Source organism: Trichechus manatus, unplaced genomic scaffold (genome assembly GCF_000243295.1).
Source record: "Trichechus manatus latirostris isolate Lorelei unplaced genomic scaffold, TriManLat1.0 scaffold00015, whole genome shotgun sequence".
NCBI lineage: Eukaryota > Metazoa > Chordata > Mammalia > Sirenia > Trichechidae > Trichechus > Trichechus manatus.
In genome coordinates, this window is record NW_004443951.1 from 12,761,951 (window position 1) to 12,788,276 (window position 26,326).

Below are 26,326 nucleotides of genomic sequence, written 5' to 3' on the forward strand. Positions count from 1 at the left end.
GGAGCGCGCGGCCGCGACCGGGACGACGGGACCACCAATCCAGCTCTCCGCTTCAGACCCCTCGCGGGACTCCGGGCATCTGCTGCCAATGGGCGCGCGGGAGCCAGGCGGGGCGCCGGGCTGACCAATGCAGAGCTGCACTCGCGTGGGGGGCGGGCACCGGCCCACAGAGGCCCAATCAGCGCAGGAGCCGAGTTTCCCGAGCCATCCACTCCGCCCGCTCCGAAGACTGGGGCTTGCGGGTCCAGGCCGACGCCCTCGCGTCAGTGCCTCTAGGACACGACCGGCGGCCTTGGGGAATCGTCCTCCCCCGGTTTCACGCTTCAGAGGCCGCGTTTTCGGTATTCCGACATGTAACTCCCGCAGGGCTCCCAACCCGTCCGGAGGACCCTGCCCCTCGAGAGCTTGTTGCCTTGCTTGTGCGCGGCTTTGGGGGACTTAACTGGAGGGTCAGCGTTAGGCGCAAAGTGCTGAGTGACCACGGTCGGCCCACGCCGAGGGACGCAGACATCCGCCCGGAGCCCAACTCAACGCATCTCTGCTCTCCGGGCTGTGAGCGTCACCAGCCTGCTGGCTCCCTGGGGCCCGAGGGTTTGGACCTCCGCAGGTTGAGCGACCCTGCCCAGTCCTGTGGGGTAATGGACGACTGTGGCGGGACGGGTTTGCTATTCTGTATTCCCGAATTCAGAGCCTCCGAGAAATTTTTAGTCTGGCACACGGCCCCTTCGCCCCGCCACGCTTAGGGCTTGCCGCTCCGGTGGACCCAGCTGTCTCCCACCCAAGCCTTTCATTCTCGCAATTGAGCCCCGGGATTGTCCGCCTGCGGCACAATTTAAAACTTAATTCCGCCGCTGGGATTAACGGAAAGGAGGGGGCACTGTTAAGGTGAGATCTTTGGATGCCTACCCAAAGACTATAGCTAACTAAAGGCGGGCAGTTTTCCCAGGCAAAAAGGCTTCTGGGAGGAGTCTGCCTAAGGCAGAGGGGACTCGTGTCGGGTAAGAGGGGCTTGCCCAAGGCCGGAGTCGGTCCGGTCCTCTGACCGCACAAGCAGCTGGGGAGAGGGAATAGTCCCATCACCGCTTTGAACTTTTGTTTCCTCAGGGTCATTATGTTTACCAACATAAAAATGTAAATTTTCTAGACAAAAGATAGTCTGTTGAGCAAGAATTCCGCTGCGGTTAGATCAGCCACCCAGCCCTGCAGTTTCCTCAGGGAGGCGTGGGAACCTGCAGTGAAAGGCTGGGGAAGTGATCCTCCGCTCCAAAGATGTGTGCTGCCAGGGCTCACTCGCCAATCCAGTAAGCCTCGAGGGCTGGATCCCTTAGGAATCCCAGGTGCTGGGCAAAAAAGCCAGCCTCCCCTTCAGGGCCCCGGGAGGAAGCTGGCATTGAAGAGCACCTTTGAATTCAGGCACTGCTCCCTTCCCCCACAATCAGACACCAAGTAGCAGCCACCTCCCAAGCCCAGGACACAAAGCAGCATTGAGAATAGCTGAGCTGACCCAAGCCTCTCCCACACCAGGTCAGTGCCACAGTAAAGGGCTGTCCAAGGACTGGAGACCTGCCCCTATTCATTGCCCCCTCCCTGCGGTGCTGCTCCCCTATCCTTGTCCACCAGGCAAAGAGAATGGGACTCCCTGCAGGGAAGCTTTTCACCAACCACAGGCAGCTCAGAGAATCTCCAAGGCAGGGAAGCAAAAAGGTGCTCATGGCCAGAAGTGCCCGTTCCCCTTGTCCCAGCTGCCTGGCTAATATAGAGCCAAAGGACCAGAACGTGACAAGGGACCCAGCTCTTTAGGACAGCTTCCTAGAGTCTGCTTTACCAATTCTTCTTAAAATATATGGCCCTGCCCCCAGAGCTCATGGCTCTCTAGGTACACCCCTAGCCTGACCCTGGACCACTCGGCTCCAGGGGGCAGACACAGAAAATGCTCTGCTCAACACATTTTATTGCTAAGGACAAGGTGATGCACCGATTTTCAAAATAATTTGGTTTATAGCGTTCATACGTAACAAAAAAGGGGGAATTATAAATCTGGTTCTTGTATACAGGGTATAGGTGTGAAGCCCTCCAATCCTGGGCCCAGGCAAACAAATTCATGAGGAGCAAAAACCTGTTTAACCCCTTCAGTGTTGCCCACCAGCCCCCCCTCCCTCCCCAATCAGCTCCCTCCCACTCCCAGACCAGGGGGCATATCTAAGCCTGCCCCTGGCCTCCAGTGGACCCAGTTCATCCTAACACCCCAGCCCTCGCACGATTACAAGTTTCTGTTGACAAAATCACCCATCAGGCTCTGCCTGCTTCCATCATTAAAATCCCCCCTTCAGGATCATCCCCGCCCACACCCTCCAATACCGTGCCACAGGGGCTCTGTGCCTAGAGTGACGTGGGACACAGCAACGTAACCCGCTGTCATCTACTTCAAGGGAGGATAGAGGTGGCATTAACTCCTTAGCACCTCAACACTGCAACTTTGCCAGCACTCCCTTGACGCAGTTTCAGGGCTGGACAGATACCACACCCATCACCAGCCAACCCCCAGGGGCTCAGCTGAGGGCAGAGTTCTACATTTTGCTGGCCCTGCATAGGCAAGGAAATGAAGACCAGGGGCTGGCAAAAGCTGGTCCAGACCAAACATACACGCACACACACATAGCACACACACATAAATACAAAAGGAGGGATGGAGGAAAGCACCAGCACCTCTGCCTAGTCGGTGCAGGTGATCATTAGGAAGCCAGGTCCTAGGCCAGGCACAGGGCAACCAGGCCAGCCAGCACAGTCAACCCCATTATGGACTGGGGCCAGTGCAGCTACAGCATTCCAGTGCTCAGCCCCTCAGCGGAGGTCAGCTGGCTGCTGCCACGTGTCCAAGAACAGCTTGTCCTTTCACTACAGCGGAATGCGATGAGGGTGGGGTGAGAAGATGATGGGGTGGTTATTTCATTCCTTTCCTTTTTACAGCTTCAGAGCTCCAAGTGTCTGCTGTGCTGTGGAAGCCCGGAGTGCTCTTGCCTTGATGGGTGGGTATCTCGGCTCCTGGAAGCACCTACTCCATGATGGCCCGGTATAGTGCAGGCTCGATATAATCTTCCCGGTATCTTGAGTTGATAACTCGTTGCCGTTTCTTTTCCTGCTTAACCTCTTTCTCCGTGAAAATCTCGTTGAAGCGCATATCTGAGGCTACTGACTACAGAGGAATAGGCAAATGAGTACTTGATAGCCAACCATCCCAAGAAAAAAACAAAGGGACATATCCTTGCCTTGTTCTCTCCCTCCCAGGCAGGAACTAAGGGCACACACAAAACACACACTCACCAGTCTAGACTTAACTCTCTTGGGAAGCTCTTCATCCAGCGTGTATACATCATCTCTCTTAACCACAAGCTGTGAGCCATCCTCAAACTCCACCTACCAAGAAAAGAAAGACCTTTTAGCTAGGACATCCCTGTCTCTCTCCCTGGTCCACCAGGTATAATGGTGAGTTCCTGCAGCCCAGGAAAGATTTAGAACACTGAAGTAAGGACTGCCATGTATGTCTGAAGCCACCCCTGGCAGGCTGGACAGACACAGGGCAGACCCTAACTGAAGCACTGTTACCTACCCATTAGCTCTCTCAAGAGCAAAGCTTCACCTCTGGCCCAAAAGGAAACAATCAAGTCCCCCCGACTCCTCAGCAAGAACCCGTGGCTACCTGGTACATCTGGATGGGGTGGGAGGCCACGAACTTGGCTCCATAGACTTGGCCATCTGTCCATCTCACTTGGACTACTTCCCCTTCAGCAGGAGGACCCAACTGGAGACAGTCCTGGCTCTGAGGGAACAGGAAGGAGAGTGAAAGGAAGGTCTACCTGAGTACGGTGGTAACTGCCATCTCCCACAGGGAAGGATGAACCAGGACAAATTCCTACTCAGACATGCCAAACAAGGCAGGCCTCTCTGGGCTTAAAGATGAAACAGTCCAGCCTGCCCCATATCTCTGTCCCCTGTTGCTTCTAGGTGACAGAAGCAAGTAGTTATAATAAACTAGAAGCATAGAAGAAAAGTACAAGAATCAAGAATCCCTCTCACTTTCCCCAGCTGTCCCTCTTAAGGATTCTCCAAGGGTCTGACATGAAGAAATGCTAGAACTGTACTCAACTATATTCTAAATGTGCTGTTAACAGGAAAAGTAAGAAAGGATCATCTACCACGGGACTTGGCAAAGTACTTTAGAACTTTCACTTATACCCAAATACCCCCTAAGGGTGGGTGCCTCTAAGGGTGAGTGGGGTCATTGCTCCATTTCCAGCACAGGACTTGGTATGTAGTGAGAAGTCAATGTAAATGCATGCTGGTTGAATGAAAATGCTGATAGGTCTGGATCGGGGTTCTGCCCAGAAGTCTGATGGGTGTATGGGTGTCTTGAAGAAAAGCATCTGTGTAGTTTGAGTCGTGAGTTGAACTAGCTGCTTTTTTTCATGGAACACCAGTTTTACTTGGAAAAATGACAAACTATGGTTAGTCAGAGTTGGGTACAGGTAGTTCCTGACTTATGACATCGTCAAGTTATGACGACCATCTTTTTTTTTTTGTTTTTTGGTCTATCTTATCGTTACTAGTATGTTGCAGCCCATAATTTGCTGATGTTATCATTCTCAGATGTTCACTCACAGATGTTCAATTTTATGACTTACAACACTGCCAGGTTTATAAAGATACTGACAATAAAAGGCAATAATAATGAAAACTAAAAAAAAAAAAGGTATTCAACATCAGAACTGACTTCGACAGAGTCGTCAGAACAGAACTCTGTTGTAAGTTAGGGACTAACTTATATTTGACAGACATCTTGAAAATGAATAAAGCAAGCCTGTCACTTCAAGGAAAATGAGTGACAATATCTGTTGCCAATAATAAAATTCAAGCTTTCAAGTGAAAATTAGAATTTCAGAAAGTTTATCACCTTTATTTTTAAAACTTAAAAATTTTCTGATGAGATTGGTGATATTAATAAATGTGACTTTTTTTATAGTATAGTAACATTTGGAGGATCTGCATAACTTAGTACACCAATATTTTCTAAATAAAACAATGTATAATGTTACAAAATCATGCAGGGGTAGAAAATCCATTCTCAGTGCAAGACTGGCCATGGCCAATGGATTTGAATGTTAACAGAGTATGAAAAGTGCACTGACATGCATTCAGATTCCACACTGCAAACTAACCTTTAACAAACTACCACTCATTGAGTTTTAGTATCAGAGAAGAAGAACCACAATTATCTGAAAAGGTTATTAAAATACTCCTCCCTTTCCAACTACATATCTGTGTGAGTCTGAATTTTCTTCATATACTTTAACCAAGACAACATATTGCAACAGAATGAAGTAATATGAGAATCATACATTAAAAAGATTTGCAAAAATGTAGAAAAATGGCATTCTTCCCACTAAATTTTTGTTTTAGGAAACATTTTTCACACAAAAAAAGGATTATTTTAAATCAATTAATCCTTTTTAATTTCTAATAGAATGAATAGTAATAGACATAACCCACAAAAAAACAAGCTCTTTAATAACAAGGTTCTCAATAACTTAGGACAAGGGTCCTGAGATGACTGTTGTGTAAGTTAGAGATAATATCGTCTACCTCACAGGATTGACAGAAGTGAAAGAGATGCTGGAAGTAAAGCACTTAGTACAGAGCTGTAAAGAGCTTAATAAATCATATCTATACTACTTCTACAAATACTACTAGTATCTTTACTACAACTTAAATCTACCTTGTAACAAATTAATGTGCTTTTAGCAACTAAAGTACTAAAGTGGTATATACATGGGAAATACTTGATTTTTTTAAAAGAAGGAATGGCTTCACTCCTCTACCTTGGTGACTTGTCTAACAAATGAAAAGGTGGTGGTAGGAGAAACCTGAACTAAGCCCCGCACACTGAGCCGGGAAACCCAGGACTGGGTCCAGGCAGGGCCTCCAGTGTCTCACACTGCAATTAACATAAGCAGGCCAGGGTGTCTCCAAGTAGTTCCTACTCAGCCCCAAAGCGTTCAACTGTGAAGAACCAAAAGCGGACTCCATACATCAACCAAGAGGGCATGATTAAAAACAGTTGGCTAATTCTCCCAAAATCACACAGCTAATAAGCAGTGGAGCTGGTATTGGCACACTGGCCCAATTCTAGACTGAAATACAAGCATGTTTCAAAGAACTGCAGAAACTCCTGATTCCTACAAGCTTGTAGAGGAAGTTGGGTACAACAGCAGTACATGATTTTTTTCTGCAAGGAAAGACCAGTACAAATACTTCTTCCTGTTCAGGAATCAACTGACTCCTGGGAGGATGGGATCATGGACCTGGGCTGGAAAAGATAAGCAAGCCCTCAGCCAATCTGCCAGCCAGCCCTAGAGATATCTTACCCTACCCCAAACTGCCCCAGAAGCTCCCTGCAGACATTACCACTATGTCCTCAGGATAGAGATTGTCGCTGAAGGAGCCATCATCAAAGTTGACTTCATAGAAGGTCTCAGTGGTGAGCCTAACAACCTCACACTGGTAGAAGCGCCCATTCTTGTGCTTGCTAATGACCTTCTGGCCCGCAGTAATGCTCTGCAAGGCCCCCTTGGCACGCTGGAAGAAAGAGAGGCTTGAGTTACTCACACATGGACAGGCCTGTCACCTGGGGACCAAGATCAATCGGTTGGTTCCTCTTTACTAGAGAAAGGTAAACATGAGAAAGGAAAAGTAAAAAGGAGACAGGAGCTGAAACAGGCCTTTCTGGATATCCACATTCCAGCCAGGATGCTGAAAGAAACTGGTGTCATATTTTCCTCCATAAATTTAGTTCCTCCTTAGCTCCTAGTTCACAATTGGTCCTTACACCATACTGTCTCACCCCAAACTCCCAGACTCCTCTGACTTCCCTACTGTCACCAGGAACAGAACCAATAGCACCTACTAATGCACAGCTTAGACGTACATCAAAGTAGAAAATCAATAAGTGATCTAGGGCCCAGGAGCCTCAGACAATTCTCCACACAGACCTTAGCACTAGCCCCACCCTCAGGACCAGGGCATAAAGACTGAGGTTTCCTGCATGTCCCCAGCTGCCTATGACAAGTGGCCCTCCCTGACCCCCCTACAAAGGCCATGCCATCTCTGGTGCCCTTACATCACCCTTCTACGTTCTGAACTTGCCCCTTGACACCAACAGGATCACAGACCATCTGGTAGCTTCCTAACTGGTTTTCCTCCTTCCACCTCTGCCCACCTTCCTTCCTGGAAGCCAGAGTGTTTTTTAAAACCTAAGTCAAGTAATGTCACTCTTCTATTTAACATCTTCCAGTAGCTTCCCACCTCATGCACGTTAAAAGCTACTCCCATTACCTTTCTAGCCTCATGTCCCATCTATCCTCCCCAACGTGCCCAAGCACTCTGCTCCAGCATGCTGACCTCCTTGCTGTTCTCTGAAGATGCATGCCAAGTGTGTTCTCACCTCTGGGTCTCTGCACTGCTTTTCTCTCTGCCTGAAATGCTATTCCCCAAGTTACTGGCCCCCTCACTTCTAAACATCAACTTAATGACTCTGTTCCTTAATATTTCCTCTCCCGTTCCCCTTATCTGGCTTTATTTTTATCTACTTCACTTCTCACCATCTGATATACCATGCATTTACTTGTTTCCTATATATGTTCCAACTCTGCCGTATGCCCCTAGAAGGGCAGGGACTTCTTTATCTTGTCCACCAGTATTATTCCTAGTTCCTGAAACTGTGCCTGGCACATAGTAGATGCTAAATAATATCTGAAGAATGAATAAGTGAAAGAAACACTCACTTGATAGTGCCCCCAATTTCCTCATAGCATCGGCAATCTACAACTACTGCTTTAAGGATGTGGTATACTAACGATAATCACAAAATCACTACTCTGCTCATGACAGACTCCATAGCTGGGACTTAATGCTACCTCAGTCTTTTACTCCTCCAGAGTCTCATTCTCACATTGAATATTTTCCCAGCTTGCCAAGCTCCCAACCATACTCCTGACCAATTCTCAATCTCAGTAAACCACCTTCTTCATGAAAAAGGAGGATTCAGCCTGCCAACATGGACTTTCCCTGATCCCAATGGCAGAGGGAAAAACATGCTCCTCTGCACTGATGCTAGACTATATTCTTCCCTTTATTATTGTATTTACCACCTTGTTGAAAATTCTTTATGACTGTCTCTTCTATCACACTGTGACCTCACTGATGGCAGAGTCCGTATTCAGTTAAGTACTCACTATGAGAGATGTGTCTTATGTAAAAATGTTCTCAATCCCTCATTCAACAAATAGTTATTGAGAACCTATGATGTACCAGGGACAACATTAGTCTAATCTTCACTATCCATAATGAATTCAGTAGGAACTGGGAGAGAATCCTGGAATCCCTCCTCAACTTTGCTAGTGAATACATCTTTCCCATGAGCTATTGGACTTGTATATATTTCTTCATCTATTAACCCAAGCCACTCATGATAACCTGTACCCCTTATATAGCTGCACATTTTTCTTCCACCTTTCCCCCAGCAGCTGGAATGAAAGAACTCAGTCCAGGCCAATACACATGGTGGGAGGTGCAGTGGACACTACCTGATGCCAAGATACCCAGGAGGGCTGGGCCTTTCATTATGTATGGGCAAGTCACACACAAGAAGTCAAGGCCATCAATCAAGCATGTCCCTCACTGGGACAAACAACTGGTTTCTCTGATCTCTCCTCTCCAATTTTTACAGGAGGAGTTTTATGTTAAGACAAACTATGAGGGGACTGTGAGATGTGATATAGCACATCTTTTCTTTCTCGTCTAAATCTTGCTCAAAAATGTCCACTTCTGAGCCAGTCTGGAGATGTCCCCTGCACTAGCACCTGTGAAATCCTGCTGGATAACAATGAATAAAAATGCTCCTCAGATCCTGCCAGCCAGAGCAGTGTTTCTCTCTTAAACTACCATAGGATGCAGGGCCCTATAGGGTGGTATAGATAAGGAGACTGAATCTAAGAAAGGGTCTCGAATGCCCTGGCTCCCTCTACATAAATGTTTGTCTCCCCCACCTCCATACCTGTACTCACTTTTTCTTCTTTTCTCACCTTCTCAGACAGAGGAAGACATCTAATTACTCCTTCCAAAGCTCATCATCCCTCAGTCTCCTGGTACCATTCATCTGACTAGCAGTTACAAAGCATATACTAAAGCCAGGCACTGTGCTGGATGCCTTCATGCCTTCATATACATTTTCATTTAATTTTTCAACCTGTGAAATTACTTGTCATCATCACACTCATGTTACTTAAGAGACTCAGATTATATGGCTTGCTCAAGATCACACAATACGCAGCAGAGCCAGGATTCAAATCAGGTCTTCTGAGTCCTGTGCTCATTTTTCCTCCTCCAGACCTGAACCATCAGCCACCCTACTTTCTTATCTCGGATCCTCTGGCAGTTCAGGTGGCCTGAAGAGATCCTCACAACACCCTCCTGAGCTACTGTCCCATCTCATCCCTATCCACCTCCCATCTTCTTGCTTCTCGCAACTACAGTCTGGCTTCTGGCTCAACTACCCCATGGAAACTACCCAGTTGGGGCAATCCAATGCCCCTCATACTAGACCACTCTATAGCATGTGCCCTCCTGATGCCCTCCACTGGCTTACTGGACTGTAGTGTTCTACTTCTCTCACCCCTTTCTCAGTTGCTTTCACTGGCTCATGCTCTGCCATCTGCTCTTTATACTGAGACTCTCCAGAGCAGTTTCTCATAGGAATTGGATTCAATCACCCTGTTAAATGCTGATAATATCCAAATCTTTACCCACATAGTTAACTCAGCTGCCTCCTGGTAACTCAACTAAAATGCTCCAGAGACCTCAAAGTCCACATGTTCTTTCCTCCCTCTTTCCATCCCTCCCCTTCCCCTGCAAAAGAGCCCTGTTCCATCTCAGTTCCTGATTGAAGTTAATAACATCATATTAGCATCCTTTTCATCTCTCAAGGGAGTAATCTGAGTCATCATCTTCAATGCATATTCTCTCTTTCTCCATCCCTTCTCCCCATGCTGGTCACATCACACCTTGTCAGTTCCACCCATTGTAGGATCTCAGGGTTAGGTGTAACCCAGAGCTCTGCCTAATGTGCTCCCGCTTCAGACCTCATTTCTCTCCTAAGCTAACTGGTCTCCCTGCCTCAAATTCGTATTCCTTGAATCCTCTCTTTAAATGACCACTAGAGTGACTGCCAAAAAATAGAGTTTAAAATCATAATACCCGAAGAGCTCTCTCCATCTATAGAAGAGGTCGAACTCTTAAGTATGGCAGGCAGGGCCCTTATCCTCTGGGGCTGACTTGCCTTCCAGCCTCATCCCCTATAATGTTCCCAGAACCAGTCCTGTGTTTTCATTCTTCTGGGCCCTGCTCATTCTGTTTCTGTAGCCTTGAATTCCCCCCTTCACAAATTCTACTCATCATTTAAGATCCACTTTAAGTCCCCATCTTCTCGTCAAACCCTTTCATAACTCCTCTAATGAAAATAGCTAAAATTAAATGCTTCTTTCTCTGCACGTCACTGTTTAGAGAACTCCAATAATCTCTACTGTATGGTAGGTTCATGGTTAACTGCTGGGTGTTCACACCACTAGTTTACAACATTTACAGAGCTTCTGCTATGTCCCCAACACTGTGTTAAGTAATAAGAACACTGGGATTAGTAAGCTATGGATTCTTCAAGGAGTTTATCCTGATAAAGACACAAACAAGCCAACAGAAAATCACAAGAAATCAACCACAAGCAGTTTGGTACCATTGAATCATGAAGAACAAGGCAAGGAGTAGAGATGGACAAGGCCCATCTCTTAACCCCTTACTCATTCACTCTCTCCATAAAGCATGATGCTTGAGGAAATACTGTTGATATAATAAATGGACAGCATCCAGAGAAAAGGATCCTGAACTCTGTCCAGAGGATATCAGAACAGCACCCTCCCTTACCTCCAAATTAGGAATCCTGTGCCGAAAGCAGGTAATGAAGACAACAAAAGGCCAGTCATCTGGCTGCATCATCACTCCGGCAGCCTGGGCACAGCTCACGTGGAAGGCAGTTGGGCAACGACCGTGAGAACACTGTACACAGCAGCCAGCAGCTCTTTTCCTCCGCTTCTTACAGAAGACACATTTCTGCAGTATGGAGGAAGCAGGATAATTATTCCAGGAGCTAACAGCACAGCCTCCTCTACTGCTCCCCTACCCACTTACACAGAACAAAACAAACAAGAACTTCCTTCCCAAAACACAAGGGCCCAGACCCCCTCTTTTAATCTCACATCCGATGATGGGCGCCTTCATTAAGCAATTTTAACCACAGATGACAATCACAAACCCTGAACAAAACCAAGAAATAAAGAATGGCCCCTGGGCCAAGCAGATGATGTCCTCAGAAATGCTATGCTCTCCTCTACCCAGAAGCTTTAAGTAAGGTGGTTATGTAGAAAGTCTACAATTCCATTTCTTTTTACTCACCAGTTTGAAGCGGGGCAGGGGGATTTTGCTCACATCCACTGGACTTCTTTCTGCAATGTTGACAAATCTTGCTTCCAGAATTGCCACAGCACACGAAACGTGGACCCACCTGCCAAAGGCAAACGCTACCTCAGCTACCTGTGGGTCCATGGCCCTGTGGCCCATGGCCCTGTGGCCTTCTCCTCTTAACGTGGGCCTGCCAATAGCACTTCCTCCCTAACCCAGTGCAACCACTGACTTCCACCAGTAAGTTCCTGGGGCCCAGCAAGGTAAGAATCAGTACTGTCTCAGCACTGGGAATGGGGAAACCACTGGATATGGATAAGTCCCCTGCCCACTGCCTGAGTTAGCACAGGGTTATGCTTCTAACACCACCCACTCACTCCGAATCTGCTGCAAAATGATCAGAGCTACAGCTAGCTGACTGTGGCAGATTCAGGGGGTGAAAATAAATTAGAGCGCTCTACACAGACCATTTACCCCAGCACCTGGGTGTTTTCTTAAAATATCTAACTGTGCTCCAATCTGGCTATAACCACAGCTCTCCTCCCTAGGCCTTTGCTGAAAGCTTTTCCCCCAGGCTGAAATGACCTCTCTCTTCTGCTCCCTTTATCCACAACAGAGGTACTCTTTCAGGTCTGGCCCAAGGCCCACGTCCTCTGTGAGGTCTGTTCAATGGACATCCTTAGAGAATTACAGTAAGGTCTGGGCATTTTGGGAAAATGACATGTGCCAAGATGAGAACAGTTAAGATGGTGAAAGCTCTTAAATCCAGGCCCAGTGTAAACTTACAACAGAAGGTGTTGGGGCTACATTGGCAAGGCTGTTGTGTGGGAGTGGGAACAGATTTGTTGTGTGTGGCTCTGGAGGACAGAGTAAGGATTAAAAGGCAAAGGTGGGAGACTCAGGCAGAACCTTTTCCACTCCAATTACGGAAGAGTTTTTATTGAGCTATCCTGCAATAGGACACAATGACCTCAAGTTATGGCAGCAAGAGTCTTGAAAGGAGTGGAAACATCAAACAGAAGAGCTAGCTATCTGGAACAAAACAAGACAGGAGGCTAGGCAGTATGTTTGCTATAAGTTCTCACAGGAGTTTAGCTGGGATCAGAATATTCACCACAGGCTGCCCACCAATCTGTCTACTATGCCCTAGGCAGTCAGCAAAAACCTCATCTTCCTTTTGTTTCTATCTCAGAACAACTAAGTACAACACTGGCACAAAGATGCAGCTCAGTGAAAATAAGCCGCCCTACAACCAAGATGCGCAGGTCAGGGCTCAGATGCCCAAAACGTCTGTAAATTTGATTAAATAGTGGGTGGGCTTGGCTGAGTTCCCTTGTCTTCCTTGAGGACACTCACCCTCATTTCAAACAGCAGGTCTAAGCCAGGGAGAGTGTGCCATGTGGAAAAGGCTCACTGGCCCATGGCCACCTCTATACACCAGCCCCAGCAGTGACAAGGTAACAATCTTCATTTCCAGCTCACCAAGTACATGCATCACATGATCATCACAGGTCTTCATACTCTCATGAGTCCATTCTTAGCTCTTCTAAGAGGAGGATGTTACTTACATCTTTGCCTCAGAGGGGATGTTGGAATTGGTTAGGTCTGGGACTGCTTGACTTCCTTTGCCATCCCATTTTTTTAAATTAGTCTCAGAAATACTATCATAGCTTCCCAAATCCTCATCAGTCATTCAGGTGAACGGCCATTCCCCTCACAATGCCTCTGCATGCTGCTTCAGAATTAAGCTAGTGCACTCTGAGACCTTCCTCAAAAAACCTCACCTATCATCATTTGCTCTCTGCAGGGCTCCTCCTCGTAATGAGCATAAACAGCAGTCCTGCCAAAAAAAGAAGGGAGAAGAGTGGATACCACCAAGTTGTTAACATCCAGTCTGCTCTCCCCTTGACTTCCTTTGGGCAACTGTAGCATCAACATTAAGAAAGCAGCCTAATGGCATGTGGAGCTTAGCCTATGCAGCCCCTGTAAGCAGGACAACCCTGCAGGAAGATGGAGAGGCCACTCAGGGCTGAAGTGCATCAAGTATTTGCTTGACTTAACATAATCCTCTTCACTGTTACTGTTAATAATAACTGTAACCAAAATCACAATGACACGCTGTCAAGCTGGAGGCGCCACAGAGCTCTGACTGCTCCTATGTGGGGTGCCGCTTGGGTCCAGAGGGCATGATGAAGAGAAGGCTGCAAAACGAACCATCTGAGAGCCTTGTTCTGGGGCTCCAGCCCATTCTGTAAGGGGGGTGAGGGTTTCTCCTCAGAACCTCTACTTGGTCTTAAGACACAACCAGAGCAAACACAGCTTCCAGACTCCACTCATGCCCTGCCACGGGTGGACAGCGGTACTTTCACTGTCATGGGAATCTACTCTGACATCACGGGGTACCAGACCCTACACAGACTGGTGGGGACAGTAAGTCCAGTATGAAACAGTCTGGCCTTGAGAGAACTTGGAAGTCTCACGGGAACAACAGTAATGTGTGGGAGTACTCACCTCCTCCAGGGCATTGGCTGAACACCGAGAACACATCCAGTCTTCAGAAGCCTTTGCGGGGGGAACCCCATAGCAACCTAATAGGGACACAGAGACGAGCAAGCTAAACCCAGAGGCCAGAGTTAGAAAGTAGGTCTGCAACTCCTCTGTACACCACTTCACAAAGCTGCAACCAAATCGTACAAAAATCCCTGAATTCTATCTAGAGTCACGGCTCCCAGGGCTCAGCTACGGCAACAGTATGGCCGACGTCTCAAAAGGTCAGAAACTGTAGAGTCACTAACAGTACACTTAGTGAGCAGTGGGGACAAATCCCCCCGATATTTACAACCAAGAGGACAGCCTCCTGGTTGCAGGTATCAGTAGAAGTATGGACTCCTGGAAACCTTAAAGACAAGGAACCCCAGAATCAATCAGCAACTAACTCCTCAACAACTTGTAAATAATCTTTGCATTTGGGGGTAAAGGAGGATGGGAGGAGATCAAGAGGTGGCAAGGACTTTCAGTGAGAAGACCCACCCTCCCTGGGAGAGGACAAAGAGAAATGGTGAGAGGCACTCACTAGCGTGGACCCGGACACTGCACTTCTTGCAGGAGACCAGAATGCTTGTGCCATCCTCCTCAAGGTAAGGGGTGGAAAGGTTGATGTCCGTGCTGCAGCCAGTCGAGGTGAAGCACATTTCTGGAATCAATGGCTTGGTCCTCTGCTTCTGTGGGGCTAAATCTGGTGCATTTCCAGAGTTCTGACTAAGGCCCCCAAACTCAACCTAAGAGGAGAAGCAAGCGCACACCTCAGTGAACACATGCCTATGTGCTTAGCTTTTTCCACCTGCTCCATCAGCAGAAAGCGGGCTCTCTTACAATATGACTATGGCTGTGGCTCCCGGGCGCACAGCCATTATCCCAGAGCTGCTAACTGAAGTTACTTCTAATGACTCAAATTCAATTTCTCACAGCAGCATGAAACAAAGGCCCCTCAGGGACAACTAAGAAAAGGGAGCAAGGTAAGAGGCATCTGGGATTTCAGTCTGCTCAAACCAAGTGGTAATAAAATGCACTGCGATGCTAGCAGCTAGGCTGTATTGTGGGCTCCCCTATGTGCTTCACCCCATGGTGGCCCCATCCAAGGAAAGCACCCAGAGCAGGAGGTCCTCATGGGACAGCACTCATTTCCTCCCATGGTACACGTCAGCAGGTCACCTGAGCTGCAGCACAGTCACACAGTCAGAGCCCCACCTGCTGATTCCTGGCTCAGGGCCCCTCCAGGAAGAACATTATGTCCATACACTTCCCTTGGCAAATATGCTAACTGCTAATACCTACTGGCTGTGCTGCTGGACGGCCACTGTCTCCCCCACCATCCCAAGGAAGGAGCCCAGTAACATCTCAACCCCTAAGCCTATGCCATTCATGAAGATGATAGTGTCAGCCAGGCCATTCATTTCCCTCACAGACATGGCACATGGGGTTCCTTAGTTTTGCTTTTTGCCCAGTGGAAAGAGTAGTGAGTTTCTAAGCCAAAGTGTGTTGGTCTGAGGTTCCATTCTTAGGCAAATTACAAACCTGGGGCCCTGCCATGCTCAGCAGCATGCCACTTTAACCACCATGGGGCAACTAGCTACCTACCTGCCACCCTGGGCAAATCCCAGCTGAGACTGAGCTGGTCACCTGGCATATGCTGCTGTGAGTGCCTTCCTGGCCTCCTAGAGCTGGATCAGAAGAGCTCCATGATGGTGAAGCCAACAAAAAGCACCCCTCGGGGTAGGGGGGGAGCATCGCTGAGCTCAGCCACAGAGCTTCCCAGTCCTCTCCCTCTCTTCAAGCCCTCTGCTTCCATCATCTCCCAAGCTGCCCTTGGCTACTGGCAATGCCCATTGTGGCAACACGGGAGAAGGAAGAAAACATTAGAGGACCTGGCTTTCCATCTGAAGATCAGGCTGTAGTAAAGGAATCAGCAGTCCCTCAAACTGGCTACAAAGCACCTGGCAGGAATAATCACTGACTAGAAGGATGACAGAGAAAGCAGATTCCTCTGCAAACAGTGAAGTCTGAGAGTATTCCAAGGCTTGATGAATGAACGTGCAAAGGAGAGCAGGGAATCCCCCAGAACCCAAGCCACATCCTCAGCTCTTCTCCAAAGCATTCACTCGCAAGTAAAAATCCGCAGCTGGGTTATCTCCCTGGTGAGGCCCAACCAATACATGGATGGAGCAGAGAATGCTAGAAAAGGAAAAAAAAAAAAAGCCTTCCCCAAAATAACCTGTGACAAGCTCTGTACCCACAATTAAATCTAGCTTCCTTCTGAATGCTGGTCCTGGGTAAGTAAAGGGGATGGGGCGGGCTTACCTGATGGTAAGTCAGAAAAATCATACAGACGGCACAGTGAGGGGCCTGCTGGGCCATGGTCTCATTGAATTCTTTCTCAGCCTCAAAGTTTGGGGGACGGTTCTGCCACAGCTGGCTCAGCGGCTTGGCCCAGGCCTCTGTCTCCTCAGCCTCCTCCTCAGGTGTCAGCTGTTCAGACAACTCTAGAGGAAGCAGAAATGTGAGTCAGCAACAGTCCTGCATATCTGTGGCTCTGCCTGGAGAGCAGACTGACTCAGCCAGGACTCCTGGCCCTAACGTTTGGACCAAACTCAAGATTCCTAAGGCAAAAAATACACTCTAATACTTAGATGGTGCTGTAGGGAATCTTGTACGTACCCCTATCTTGGGCCAGACTGACTCATGGCGTCTACTTTTCCTCTTTGCCCGAGGAGTTCAGCCTGCTCTCTGCTCCCCAATAGCTGCCAACACTCAACCCTTGTGATCAAGGGCAGAAGACTAAAATGTCTTACCAGAAACCCCATTCCTTGCTGCCCCCAAAACGTCAGTATGTTAAATCCTTTGCCTTTTAAAAATTTTCCTTTTAGTTGTGCTGAAGGGAAACAAGGAACAAAAATAACAGGGAAAATGTAAAGTTAAAAGTTTTTATATCATGGTCCTTGGTCAGCACTTTCTAACTCCCTCTGGAAAAATCAGTGGGATTTCTGCCTTTTCTGGGCAGGATTCATCAAGCCCTCCTGGCTCTGCCTCAAAGGAAGGCCAGCGCCACATGTCCAAGATGAACCCTCTTCCCAGTCACCAAGACGTAATACCCTGAATCTAGACCGGGGTGGGCAAACTACCACCCACAGGCCAAATCCAGCCAGGTGAAAGAGCTAGGAATTGTTTTTACCTTTTCGAAGGTTTGGGAGGAAAAAAGAATACGTGACAGACCATACGTGGCCTGTGAAGCCTTAAGTGTTATCTTCACAGACCCATGGTCTAGGTGACAAAACTGTATCTCTTAGGTACTCTAGACAGCAGAACATACAGTTCACCAGGCCTGGGCACAGCCTAGGGAAAGAAAAATCCTCTCTGGGTAAACCTTCTTCGCAGAACAATGAGACACAATGCTGAAAGGAAAACAAAAAACCTGTGCTCACACAAGACGTAAGTGATAAAGGTGCACACTTTCCAGTCCCCCTAAATCAGTAAGAGAGGGGTGCAGCCCACTAACTCCCAGGAGAAACAAGGTCATGAAGGTAAGGGAAACCCCATCATTCTGAAGGTGATAGGTGAACGAGGACAATCTTCACTTAAGCCTGAATTCATTACATTCAAATCTCTTAAATATGGTGGTCTGGTATAAGCAGAAGCAAACATCAAAAAAAACTGTTGTCCAAAGTGTTTCTCTCCTATTCCCCCATGTGAGGGAGGTATGAGAAGCTACAATTGCTATGTCCTTCTTTAGTAAGTGTGACCAAAGAAAGAGAGCCCCAAGTCCAGAACACCTGACAGGAGACTGGCTCTGTGCTAGCCCCACCAGGCACCTCATGTGATTACTGCCATCTAGCTGTGTGTGGGCATCAGCAACTCCCAGCTACAACCCCTCTGAGGACCTTCTCACTTCCTCCCAGACACCAGCACTTTCCAAGAGGCCCCTGAGATCTATACAAAGCAGCCCAAGGAAAGCTCTGGTACATACTTGCGCTAGGTGCACATTTGTTCATTTCTGGCCACTTCAGCTCAGTGCAGATAAAGTTATCTACTCTGCCATCAGTCATGTTTAATCTAAAGGGATCTGGCAGCTGCCATTATATGTGACCTCAGTGAAAGCACATGAAGAGTGGTGAGGCCAATGCAGACAATTTAATCAGCCTCTACAAGATAGAAGCCAATCAGGCCCAGTCAGGAGCCAAACCCAAGCAGAAGTTTCTGCACCTTGGCCAAAATAAGAGTGACCAAGATTAGATGGAAAAGAGAGAAATAGGCTGAGAACTAAAAATTTAACACACTGACATCTGTTCCATTTACAAAACCCAAAGTGGCCAAAAAGCATTCCCTCTGTGAATACTAAATGATGAGGGAAATGCTCACTATGTTAAGTGAAAATTACAGGAATCAAATTTTAGTTTACATATGTAAGGCTTCATTGAGCTGTTCAGTTAAAATGTGCGCATTTCACTGCATATGCTGTGCCTCAATTTAAAATGACTGTTTTTGTTTTTTCATGGTGGGAGGGAAGTACTAGACTGAAAGAGACTAAAGAGACATTCAAATGCAATATGTGACCCTAGTTTGGTTAATGGTTTAAAGGAAAAAAAGCTACAAAACACATTCTTGGGGGCAAATAGGGAAATATAATTATTGGCTGAAGACAAAAGGATATTATGGAATTATTGCTTATTTTCTTAGGTGTAATTACAGTATAGTGTTTACACAGGAGATAATCTTCCTTCTTAGGAGATGCGTATTGGTATACTTAAAATGAAGTGACTTGATGACTACAACTTACATTCAAGAGGTACAGCCAATATGTATGTTTACATATGTATGTATATAAATAAAACATGGAGAAGCAATTACAGCAAAATGTAACAACTGTTGAATTTAGGTGGACAGCACATAGTGTTTTTATTATTTCAACTTTTCCACATTTGAAAATATTTCATTGTAAATTGGGAAGGTTGTATACTATGATCTCAATTACGTTTAAAAACAAAAGACATATATGGACATAATTTAGTGTCTGACTAGAAAAGCCAAGAAGATACTACATCAAAACGTTCACAGTGGTCACCTTTGAAGAGTAGGTTTGCGGATATTATTATTTTCCTCTTTATAACTTTTTCTCCTTTTCCAATGTTCTATAATCTATACTGCCTTTAAAACACTGAAAGAGGAACCCACAAACCTCGGCTGGTTCTACCCAGGGGACCTGAAGCTCCCACCTGGGCTGGAGCACAAGGGCTTCCAAGGACCCTGACTCAGGCTCTGGCCAGACTTCTGACTACAGATCTCAAGGGATTTTCCCCAACCAGATCAATCACGATCTTTCTACCCAGGAAAATGGCAGAGCCGGAGCACTGACACCAAATCTGAAAGGGAATGTAGGGCTTGTGGAGCAAAAGAAAGGCTGGAGACTCTGGACCTTCCCACCCAGCTGCTGAGCCAGCAGGAAGAGACAGGCAGGGTAGGAAAGGGCCTGGCATCCTAGCCAAGAGTGACAAGGGCAACTGACGCTGCTCTCCCTGAGGGCCCCGCGTCGTGGTCGCGGACAGAGCCGGTGCTGACACTCATCGGTGCTAATCATATTGCAGCCCTGTGTTCCAGGCAGCATAGGAGACTGCTCTCTGCTGATGTTAATCATTCCCTGAGCTTCAGTGACACATTTCTGGGTTCTCCTTACACATCTGGCTGCTCCCCTTCTCTATCTCCTCACAGGTTCTTCTTCCTCTGCCCACCTAATCCCAGTCCCTGCTCACCACTGGACCTGTGCATTCTCCCTGAGTGACCTCATTTACTCTAAGAATGATATCAGATACCACCTCTGCGCCCACCCATCAGTCTACATCCTCCACAGGCACTGAACTCAGGTTTCCAAAACCCAGCCAAGCTAGAAACCAGGGAGGCATTCAACTCGTTCTTCTCCCTTACCTACCACTCTCACGGCTCCACAGCCAACTGCCAAGTCTAGCTGATTTTCTCTCTGAATATCTTAACTACATCCCCTTCTCCCTACCACCACCATCCTAGTTCTGACCCTCAGATCCCACCGAGACTGAGACCATTACAAAAGCCCAGCTGATCCCCTCAAAACCATCCTCAGGGCTGAGTGTCACGAGAAGTGATCTTTCTCATGTAAATCTGACCATGACATTCCCCTGCTTAAAACACTTCACTGGCTCCTAAATGGCTATGAGAAAAAGTCCTCACTCTTTATCCTCACATATAACACCTTCCATGATCTGGCCTCACTACTGCCTCACTCCACCTACCCAACCTATCACTCCCTAGCCATGTCCTTTACACTCCAGCCGCAACAAACTGCTTACAGCTCCTCTGCGTATACTTTCCTGTTTCTCTTCTCCATGGTTACTCATGCTGTTCTCTCTGCATAAAATAAATGTCTTCTCTCTCTCTTTCTGCCTGGATTAACAGCTCTTCTTTCTTTAGATCTGTTTACCTGTCAGTTTGCCTCTCTATCCTGTGAACTCCTAGAGGGCAGGGACATATTTTAGTTATGTTTGTATCCACACATCCAGAACAAGGCTTCGCGTCGTTGACAGAATTTGCTGTCCTGAAAAATCAGCCTTGTACTTCCTACGATGAGAAACGAAAGAACCTGCATGCAATTATCCCCTATTATGTACATTCCAAGATACTCAAACATACAAAGAATTCTGATTAGCAAATTGGATATAAAAGGAAATCCTGTCCTCTTTTTGGATTATCTGGGAAAACAGCTAAGCCACAGGCCCACCCTTATCCCTCAGGTTCGCCTCCTGCTACCCTGTCAGGGCAAGTCCTAACACAGCAAAGAGTAAAAACACCACTCACCGTCATCACTGACGCACTCTTGCAACACAAGTGGGTGATGGCGTGGGAGCTTGCTTAAGGGCTGACGACGACCCTTAGACTTCTTGTTCTCCTCCAGGGAAAACATGTATTCATTGGCAACCTGTGCAAAGCAGAAGGAGAAATCAAATCAGTTTTGACTCAACTACAGAACAGAGCAGAAGTTAGTCTTAAAACGAAAACCAAGGGAAAGAGAAAGGCCCAGTGAGCCACAAAGAAATGTAAAACCAAACACAGAAAATACCTGCCTGCCTTAGAAAAAGCCAAAAAAGCCAAAATAATGGTGCCATGTAAACTGTCTAAAGTGGGATGGTATAAAAATCTCAGGGCAAAATGTGTGCCTTTAAGTGGAATCCCTGACCTTCTCAGAAGCAGTGTGAAAAAAAAAATGAACCTAAATAAACCTATTCCAGGTCTAAATAAATAAAAGAAAGGCAGGCTCCCTTCCTTAAGCTCACGGCCATGATACTGCATCTGAGAGCCCCCGAGAAGCCCAGGTGTCCCTTTCCTTGGACCAGCAGCAGGCAAGCAGCACCTGAGTTACAAAGTGCCAGGGTAGCTGGGCCATCCAGGTGTGAGAGACAAGAGGACAATCTAAAGGGGTAAGGAGCAGCTGACTCATCAAAAGTAAAACAGGACAGCTTCTCCTTATGCATTGTCAGAACCTCAACTCTAGCTAATACGATTAATTTCTCAGTTTCCTCTTCTCCAGGGGAAAACATCAGCCAGGACAGAGAGCGTATCTAAAACTCCAGCCTTAGCTGCAAAGGGGAAGGTTGATTTAACACTGTATTTACATAATGTCTAAGCAAATGTAATTAGGTTTCAGATGTACAGGATTGATTCTCTGTACTAGATAAGAGTTTCTTTCTAATCAACATATTAAAACTTGGTTATGCTGACATTCGGAGACATGGGGATAGCAAAATCCCTTAAATGAGGAAATGAGGTCTGGAAGAGGGCCACTTTGCAGCTGTGACAAAAACCAATCCCTTAGAGTGCTGCAGAGAAGTGGCAGCACTGTAGTTGTACTTCACAGAAGGAACCCTGCGCCTAAGCACTACACAGGGCATTACACCAAATCCCAGAACTTAAGACCACACTTGGAATGTCAAGAAAAGCCACATTCTGGCGTCTGGGGTCTTAAAAGCTAGCGAGCAGCCATCTAAGATGTATCAATTGGTCCCAACCCACTTGGAGCACAGGAGAATGAAGAACACTGAAGATACAAGGAAAATATTAGCCCAAGAGACAGAAAGGGCCACATAAACCAGAGATTCCATCAGCCTGAGACCAGAAGAACTAGATGGTGCCCAGCTACCACCAATGACCACCCTGACAGGGAACACAACAGAGACTCCCTGACAGAGCAGAAGAAAAATGGGGTGCAGAACTCAAATCCTAGTAAAAAGAACAGACTTAATGGTCTGACTAAGACTGCAGGGACCTTGGAAGACATGGCCCCTGGACTCTCTGTTAGTCCAAAAGTAAAACCATTCCCAAAGCCAACTGTTCAAAGATTAGAGTGGACTATAAGACATAAAATGATACTTGTGAGGAGTGTGCTTCTTAGCTCAAGTAGCTACATGAGACTAAATGGGCAGCTCCTATCCAGAGGTGAGATAAGCAGGCAGAAAGGGACAGGAGCTGGTTGAATGGACACAGGAAATCCGGGCAGGGGGCGGGGGGGGAGTGTGCTGTCACACTGTAGGGAGAGCAGCTAGGGTCACATAACAATGTATGTATAAATTTCTGTATGAGGAACTGACTTGAACTATAAACTTTCCCTTAAAGCACAATTAAAAAAAAAAAAAAGAAAGAAAGGCCACATTCTGAGCAGGCCCATCCCAAAGCCTGGGGCACATCCAGGTACAGAGCCTGCTCTTCCAAATACAAATCTTCACAACAAATTTCAGTGTCCATTTGCATATTCATTCAATCAATCACTCAGCAAATATGTACTAAGCATCTACTGTGTGCAAAGGCCTAACTAGGAAAGGAAAACCGTGTAGAGAAATGGACAAATAGGATGCAACGTGTGTTTAACACAGAGTGACACTGACAGCAGGGGGAGGAGTGAGGATGTTAGGGAACTTTTACTACTGATGGCCAGGAAGACTTGCACGACCAGAGGCTCTGAACTGGATCTGACCGACCTCGACAGTCTAAACCAGTGATTTTAAAAATGTACACCAAGAAGCCCTCTTAAGAGGCTCCATTAGAGTGAACAGACAAGGGTCTAGGCCCTGCCTCCATCCCAACCAGAACATCTCTACTTTCCATGATGTATTTTAAATGAAGTAGGTTTCAGAATACTACTCATTCTGGGTTCTTTGGTCAAATAGACTGGAAAATCCATACTCACCAAATTTTTTTGATAGCGTACCATGTAAATGAAGTTTCATTTATTCAAGCTGTCAGGATTTCATTGTACTTGGATCAACAATCAACGCCCATGAAAGCAGCAGTCAAGAAACCAAACAACACATTGCATTGGGAAAATCTGTTGCAAAAGACCTCTTTAAAGTGTTAAAAAGCAAAGATGTAAAGATGTTACTTTGAGGACTAAGGGGTACCTGACCCAAGCCATAGTATTTTCAATTGTCTTGTATGCATGCGATAGCTGGACAATGAATTAGGAAGACCAAAGAAGAATCGATGCCTTTAAATTATGGTGTTGGCAGAGAATACTGACTATACCATGGACTGCCAGAAGAATGAACAAATATGTCTTAGAAGAAGTATAGCCAGAATGCTTCTTAGAAGCGAGGTTGGTGAGACTTTGTCTCGCTTACTTTGGACACATTATCAGGAGGGACCAATCCCTGGAAAAACAGAAGATGCTTAGTAAAGGGTCATCAGTAAAGAGGAAGACCCTCAACAAGATGGATGAACACAGTGGCTGCAACGATGAGCTCAAACATAGCAATAACTGTGAGGATGGTGCAGGATCGGGCACTGTTTCATTGTGTTCTACGTAAGATGGCTGTTGTTGTTAGGTGCAGTCGAGTCAATTCCAACTCATAGTGACCCTACGTACAACACAAGGAAACACAGCCCAATCCTGCACCATCTTCACAATCGTTAGCTATGTTTGAGCTCACTGTTGCAGCCACTGTGTCAATCCATCTTTTTGAGGGTCTTCCTCTTTTTCGCTGGCCCTCTACTTTACTAAGCATGATGCCCTTCTCCAGAGACTGGTCCCTCCTGATAACATGTCCAAAGGAAAAAAAAAAAGGTAGCTATTAGTCAGAACCAAATCAATCAATGACACCTAACAACCACCATATAAATAATTTAGCAGCATGTACCCCAGCATCTATACACCTACCAATAAATTACACAAATATACTATTGTACTTAAGAATAAGATAAAAATTAATTGAAGTTCTATTATTTTATTTCTGTACTCCAACAAATCTTCTTGCATTCCCCACTTTGAAGATTACCTAGATAACAGGCGTAAACCTGGGATGTGGTAGAGACTAGAAGAAATGGGTGGGAATTAAGATGCCAGACATGATGGGGATTTCTAGCCTGGATCACCAAGGTGAGAGGGACTTAAAAGTACTTGTGTGGATGAAGGGGGGTAATAATGAGCTGGGTTTAAGTATGTTGCACATGGTGTCCATGACATATGTCTGTGGGTCCTTCATTTGGAAATACCCAGGGGGCAATAAGAAATTAAGGTATGAGGTTCTAAAAAGAGGTCAGAGCAAGAGCTACAGACTTGCAAAATCTCAGCATCAGGTTCAGAATGAAAATACTAGAAGTGGATGAGATTACTGGTAGAAGATAAGTGGGCTAAAGACCAAACCTTCTAGGGACAGGAGGAAGAGGAGGAGAAGAGAAAAAAGGAGATTCAGAAGCAGAGAGGTAAAAGCAAAGGGAGAAGAGGACTTCAGAGAGTGGGAAATCCACAGTGCCAAAGAAAGCAGAAGAGTCAAGCAAGAAAGTGGACAATGGACTTAACAATCGGGAGGTGTCAGGACTTTTCAGAGTTAAGTTCCAGCAGACAGTAAAGAACTAAGGAACGTATATATCAAGAGATCATAGAGACTCTGCTTTTGAGGAGATCATGGGAATGAATGAGATCATAGCTCAAGAAAGAAATTTCTTCCAGAACTGTATTTTAGGATAGGGGCTACGTGAGTGTGGTTTTAAAGGCAGAGAGGAAAGAAGCTCCTGAAAGAGGAGACGTTAGGGTACGTGGTACGCAGAATAATGGTCCTCCAAAGATGTCCACAGCATAATCCCCAGAACTTGTGAATACACTGAGTTAACATGGCAAAGGGGAATTATGGCTGCTAATCAGTTTACCTTAAAAAAGGAAGATTACCCTGGATTATCCAGGGGAGCCCAATGTAATCACAAGCATCCTTAAGTAGTGGAAGAGGGAAGCGACTAAGAAAGACCTGGCCTGACATTGCTGCCTTTGAAGATGGGGGAAGAGGGCCACGAGCCAAGGAATACAGGCAGCCTATAGAAGCAAAAAAGGGCAAGGAAAGAATTCTCCCCCAAGATCTCCACAAAAGTATGCAGCCCTGCTGACAACTTGATTTTAGCCCAACGAGACCCATTTCAGACTTCTGAACTACAGAACTGTAAGATAATAAATGTGTTATTTTAAGCTACTAGTTGGTAGTAATTTGTTACGGTAGCAATAGAAAACTAACACAGGACAGGAGGAGGAGACAGATCACTTTATGTACAAATTCTGAAGGAGCTGGAAGGGGTTAAGATGAAGACCACCAGAAAGCAGCTTTGAGAAAGGAAGAGAACACTAGTTATGGATTGAACTGTGTCCCAAAAAATGTGTTGTAAATCCTAGCCTCTATGCCTGTGGTTATAATCCCATTTGGGAATGGGTTGTCTTTGTTATGTTAATAGGATTAATGCAGGGTGTATCCTTGAATCAATCTCTTTTGAGATAAAAAAGAGATTAAACAAGCAAGCAAGAGAGGTAGAGATGGAGGAAGAGAGATGCCAAGCCACGTGAAGATCGTCCAGGAGCAGAAGCTCCGAAGAGACAGGGACTTTCCCCCAGAGCTGACAGACAGAGAAAGCCTTCCCCTAGAGCTGGCACCCGAACTTAGACTTCTAGTCTCCTAAACTGTGAGAAAATAAATTTGTTTGTTAAAGCCACCCACTTGTGGTATTTCTGTTATAGCAGCACTAGAAGACTAAGACAACACCTTTATCTGTTATCTGTCTACTCAGAGTGTCTCCCATTCATGCAGAGATGAATGAGGCATGATCTTTAACCTCAAGGAGGCGATAGCCCAGCAGAGGGAGACCTGCTGTCCAAGCCTGAAGTCTGTGTTCTTTCACTATCATCATGCTGCCTCTGACCAAAGTCGGCAGATACAGGAAA

The 26,326-nt window shown here is 46.4% G+C and overlaps 1 protein-coding gene across 3 annotated transcripts in view; it reads right to left on the bottom strand.

The window, feature by feature from the left end:
- Nucleotides 1-1,933: 1,933 nt before the first annotated feature.
- The window catches only part of KDM4A (lysine demethylase 4A), a 45,623-nt gene continuing 21,230 nt past the window's right edge, over nucleotides 1,934-26,326 (bottom strand). The window contains exons 12-22 of one of the 3 annotated variants that reach the window (XM_004371846.1): nucleotides 20,935-21,055; nucleotides 16,417-16,598; nucleotides 14,633-14,837; nucleotides 14,071-14,147; nucleotides 13,344-13,399; nucleotides 11,554-11,662; nucleotides 11,026-11,211; nucleotides 6,460-6,630; nucleotides 3,698-3,817; nucleotides 3,322-3,414; nucleotides 1,934-3,193 (exon numbers count right to left, since the gene is read on the bottom strand). In XM_004371846.1, coding sequence (XP_004371903.1) covers nucleotides 3,053-3,193; nucleotides 3,322-3,414; nucleotides 3,698-3,817; nucleotides 6,460-6,630; nucleotides 11,026-11,211; nucleotides 11,554-11,662; nucleotides 13,344-13,399; nucleotides 14,071-14,147; nucleotides 14,633-14,837; nucleotides 16,417-16,598; nucleotides 20,935-21,055 — 1,461 coding nt within the window. In that variant the 3' untranslated portion in view covers nucleotides 1,934-3,052. Of the gene's footprint in view, nucleotides 3,194-3,321; nucleotides 3,415-3,697; nucleotides 3,818-6,459; nucleotides 6,631-11,025; nucleotides 11,212-11,553; nucleotides 11,663-13,343; nucleotides 13,400-14,070; nucleotides 14,148-14,632; nucleotides 14,838-16,416; nucleotides 16,599-16,630; nucleotides 17,508-20,934; nucleotides 21,056-26,326 lie in introns of those variants that run through there. The other 2 variants (XM_023727135.1, XM_023727136.1) reach the window with 2 other exon arrangements.